At 50.7% G+C, this 5,141-nt stretch overlaps 1 protein-coding gene across 1 annotated transcript; it reads left to right on the forward strand.

Annotated features, from left to right (window-relative positions):
• Positions 1-365: 365 nt before the first annotated feature.
• On the forward strand, positions 366-2,825 carry LOC147019468 (insulinoma-associated protein 1a-like). Its single transcript, XM_085893987.1, has one exon. It carries the CDS (start codon positions 829-831, stop codon positions 2,065-2,067), a length of 1,239 nt encoding a protein of 412 aa, XP_085750113.1. The 5' UTR covers positions 366-828; the 3' UTR covers positions 2,068-2,825.
• Positions 2,826-5,141: the final 2,316 nt, after the last annotated feature.

Genomic DNA, 5,141 nt, shown 5'->3' on the forward strand with positions numbered 1-5,141 from the left:
GAGCTACAGGGTTGGACCAATATTCCTGTACTCGACAAGTTGATTTCAGTTTGATTTCTGCGCAAAGTGCTTAACGCTCTGCCAAAGTGGCGACGACTGCGGAAAGTTTACATTGAACTGTGATGCAACTACCCTTAGTGCGCTCGAGGGCACACCGAGGCGTCATTTGAACGACAAGTAACGGGCTCTGCCTCGGCACGTAGCGAGCACGACATTTTCCAAAAACGGCCGTTTTTAGGTTTCGCGAAACGTGTCCGAATTGGGCGCTCGGCCCGCCATTGTCATTATAATGCGTCGCCTGCATGCACTGACCTCATGCATAGCGCCAACGGCAGTTGGCCACGCTCGGCCCTTCTGCGGCCCCTAATAGCCGCCTGCGGGAGGGAGACAAAGGCGAGACGCGTGGCCGCTGCTTGCCGTGAATGGGCTCCGAACAAAGTGAGTAGCGCGCCGTGTGACACGCGTGAATAATGACTCCCGGAGAGCGAGGGAGGGAGCGCCACGGGCTGGAGGGATTGCATGCGACGGTGGTGGGGGTGCATGGGGGAATGAATTTGTCAGACGACGATGGCTACATCTGCTGCCCGAATTCTCTCGAGATGAACAGCCATCGAGGATTGGCTGGCGCCGCGCCATCCGGGCGTGACAAAGGAGCTCACAATAGCGGAGGGCGCCGTTAAAAAGAGAGAGTGAAGCAATGCTCGGGACATGTATCGTCGGCCTGGTCGCGGCTCAGGTCCGCGGAAGTTGGCGTCGCATTCAAACTTGGCTCCGAGTGCGGGTTTGCGCCTCATGTTCTGCCGACAACTGCAAGCATAGCCGTCGACGATGCCTCGGGGGTTTCTGGTGAAGCGGAAGCGGAAGGCCATTTCGTACCGGGTTCCAAATGAAGACCGTGTCGACAGGATCTCAGTGCAGCCCGGGTTCACCGAGGTGTTCTCGGCTGACCTCGTGCCACAACAACGAGACCTCACTTCTCCACCCCCTGCGACTCCCAGAGTGCACACGCCGAACATGGAGACCGAAAGACCAGCGCAATTCGGAACTCCAGACTCGGGCTACTCTTCGTACAGCCCCGTACGGCCGGTCAACATGGAGCAGGAGAAGCAGTTCTTCGATCGCGGCTTCTCCACAACCCCGTCGGTAGCTCCGGAGACCTACATGGCACACCCGACGCTCGTCGTGCCTCTGGGACGTATTTACGCGCATTCGTTGTTGCGAAGCGAACCATCACCATCCGTTAAACGACCCTGTCCTAGCCACAGTGGACCCTCGCAAGAAGGTATCCGGGATAAGACCCCGGCCAAGAAGTGCAAGCCAGGAAAGAAGCTGAGTTTCCAGGAGGAGATGCTCACCTCTCCGGTGTTGGGCTTACGCATCAAGGAGGAATCGGACGATTCTGCGAGTGCGAAGGTCACGCCTGCAGGAGCCAAACCCCTGGGAGAGTTCATATGCCAGCTGTGCAAGGAGGAGTATTCGGACCCGCTAACCTTGGCGCAGCACAAGTGCTCCCGGATCGTGCGCGTGGAATACCGGTGCCCGGAATGCGACAAGGTGTTCAACTGCCCGGCGAACCTCGCCTCACACCGACGCTGGCACAAGCCACGTCCAGGAGCCGCGGGCGCTGCTCAGGTCGCTTTGGTTTGCGAGGAGCCTCGCGAAGGCGGCACCTTCGAGGATGCCAGTCAGTTTGAGTGCCTGCGCTGCGCCAAGCGTTTCCGCCGGAAGTCGTCACTGCAGAAACATCTGGCTGTGCACCTCCCGCTTCAGTACCACGGAGAGCGCCCGTTGTCCGAGTTCATCCCGCCGAGCTCCTTTTCCGGGGACCGCGCGAACGAATTTTTGGAAGTTCGGGAAGGGGGTGGGGGTGACCCGTACCTCCTGGGGACGGGAAACAAAGCGACGGTGGAACAGCTGGTGCGGCAGAACGTCCAGGTGTTTCCCTGCAAATTCTGTCCACTCACCTTTTACAGCTCCCCCGGCCTCACTCGGCACATTAACAAGTGTCACCCTTCCGAGAACAGGCAGGTGATCCTGTTGCAACTACCCGTGAGGTCGACCTGCTAGAGGTGGGTTACCTCTCGGTTCCTTCAGCTCCAGGCAGGCCCCGTGTGAATAAGTGGAACGGGATTCTTACCTACGTTGCTCGCTCCTCTTGGCGGCCATTCCACGTTGATCACCACCCCGCTCCCAAGGCACCCCGCACGTACACCAGCAGGGCTATGTGCCCACGGACCGCTTTCGGATACGACAAAGAGCACTTGTCCAAAGCTTCCGACATTGAACGAGCTGCGCTCGCATGAACGGACTTCATGGTTCCGTGCACGTTCGCTCCTCGAGACTCTCATGCCGAAGATTTGATACTTTAGTACTTTTGTAGTGGACCTCATCTAATAGAATATATACTATGCTGTGATATATATATATATATATATATATATATATATATATATATATATATATATATATATATATATATATATATATATATATGTCGGTGCATCTCACATACAATGTATAATTTATTACAATTTTGTGTTATTTATATTTTTAATGCCGCGAATATATTATATTGCGTTATTTTATGACTCCCACCCCCCTCCGCGCCCCCCCCCCAATATTTGCTATTGTAATGATGAAAAAAGAATTAATATATACTTTTGTCTACATGGTTTTTGCTTTTTGAATGTTTTTTTTTTCCTCGAAGGGTATTCTTACAAACATTTTATAAGATAAAGTAGCAGTTATATGTTTCATACTGCAGTTCACAATAAATGAATGAATGAATGAATGAATAAAATACTTGTGACGTCACACGTCGATCTGTCTGTGTCGTCCTTGTCCGACACGTGTTTTCACGTATGCACTTTGAGGAGGCCGCGGGGCCAAGCGATGCATTGTATTTAGAACAAAACGATCCTATTATTGGGGCTCACAGGACAGCTTTGGGTGATGTGAACTCACACTGAGGTGTCTAGTCTGAGTTCGAATCCAGGCCGAACTGTAAACTACCACCCTGGTGTTATACATTCAGGGTTATTCATCAATGTGTGCGGCATCCCTTGTCTGAGTTAGAATCCAGGCCGAACTGTAAACTACCACCCTGGTGTTATACATTCAGGGTTATTCATCAATGTGTGCGGCATCCCTAGTTTGAGTTAGAATCCAGGCCGAACTGTAAACTACCACCCTGGTGTTATACATTCAGGGTTATTCATCAATGTGTGCGGGATCCCTTGTCTGAGTTAGAATCCAGGCCGAACTGTAAACTACCACCCTGGTGTTATACATTCAGGGTTATTCATCAATGTGTGCGGCATCCCTAGTTTGACTTAGAATCCAGGCCGAACTGTAAACTACCACCCTGGTGTTATACATTCAGGGTTATTCATCAATGTGTGCGGGATCCCTAGTTTGAGTTAGAATCCAGGCGTAACTGTAAACTACCACCCTGGTGTTATCCATACAGGGCTATTCATCAATGTGTGCGACATCCCTAGTCTGAGTTAGAATCCAGGCCTAACTGTAAATTACCACCCTGGTGTTATCCATACAGGGCTATTCATCAATGTGTGCGGGATCCCTTGTCTGAGTTCGAATCCAGGCCGAACTGTAAACTACCACCCTGGTGTTATACATTCAGGGCTATTCATCAATGTGTGCGACATCCCTAGTCTGAGATAGAATCCAGGCCGAACTGTAAACTACCACCCTGGTGTTATCCATACAGGGTTATTCATCTATGTGTGCGGGATCCCTTTTCTGAGTTCGAATCCAGGCGTAACTGTAAACTACCACCCTGGTGTTATCCATACAGGGTTATTCATCAATGTGTGCGGCATCCCTTGTCTGAGTTAGAATCCAGGCCGAACTGTAAACTACCACCCTGGTGTTATACATTCAGGGTTATTCATCAATGTGTGCGGGATCCCTTGTCTGAGTTCGAATCCAGGCCTAACTGTAAACTACCACCCTGGTGTTATCCATACAGGGCTATTCATCAATGTGTGCGGGATCCCTTGTCTGAGTTAGAATCCAGGCCGAACTGTAAACTACCACCCTGGTGTTATACATTCAGGGTTATTCATCAATGTGTGCGGCATCCCTAGTTTGAGTTAGAATCCAGGCGTAACTGTAAACTACCACCCTGGTGTTATCCATACAGGGCTATTCATCAATGTGTGCGACATCCCTAGTCTGAGTTAGAATCCAGGCCGAACTGTAAACTACCACCCTGGTGTTATACATACAGGGCTATTCATCAATGTGTGCGGGATCCCTTGTCTGAGTTAGAATCCAGGCCTAACTGTAAACTACCACCCTGGTGTTATACATTCAGGGTTATTCATCAATGTGTGCGGGATCCCTAGTCTGAGTTAGAATCCAGGCGTAACTGTAAACTACCACCCTGGTGTTATCCATACAGGGCTATTCATCAATGTGTGCGACATCCCTAGTCTGAGTTAGAATCCAGGCCTAACTGTAAATTACCACCCTGGTGTTATCCATACAGGGCTATTCATCAATGTGTGCGGCATCCCTCGCATGAACATCAAGCTGAATGTAAATTTGTAAGCATGAGTCAGTGGACGTCACGTGAACGGCCTTCTTCGGTTACGAAAGGCAAACAACCACCACCGCCTAAAAGTTGTTCCAGTTTTCTTGGATAAATGATGTCCTCTTAGCTGATATTAACGTTATCTTTTTATCCAATTTCAAATCCAAAAAGGTAAATAAAAACATTGATCACATACACCCATCTACCATCGGCATTCACACCACTGTGCACTGCTCCCACCCAAACCCACCACCTGCACACCAACATCCTCACACCCAAACCTACCACCTGCACACCAACATCCTCACACCCAAACCCACCACCTGCACACCAACATCCTCACACCCAAACCTACCACCTGCACGCCAACAGCCTCACACCCAAACCCACCACCTGCACACCAACATCCTCGCACCCAAACCCACCACCTGCACACCAACATCCTCACACCCAAACCCACCACCTGCACACCAACATCCTCACACCCAAACCCACCACCTGCACACCAACATCCTCACACCCAAACCCACCACCTGCACACCAACATCCTCACACCCAAACCCACTACCTGCACACCAACATC

Source organism: Eptatretus burgeri, chromosome 9, assembly GCF_056783735.1.
Source record: "Eptatretus burgeri isolate ZD-2024b chromosome 9, Ebu_testis_v1, whole genome shotgun sequence".
Taxonomy (NCBI): domain Eukaryota; kingdom Metazoa; phylum Chordata; class Myxini; order Myxiniformes; family Myxinidae; genus Eptatretus; species Eptatretus burgeri.

Excerpts from the sequence above, each read along its gene's own strand:
- LOC147019468 (XM_085893987.1), top strand. The coding sequence starts at position 829 with ATGCCTCGGGGGTTTCTGGTGAAGCGGAAGCGGAAGGCCATTTCGTAC.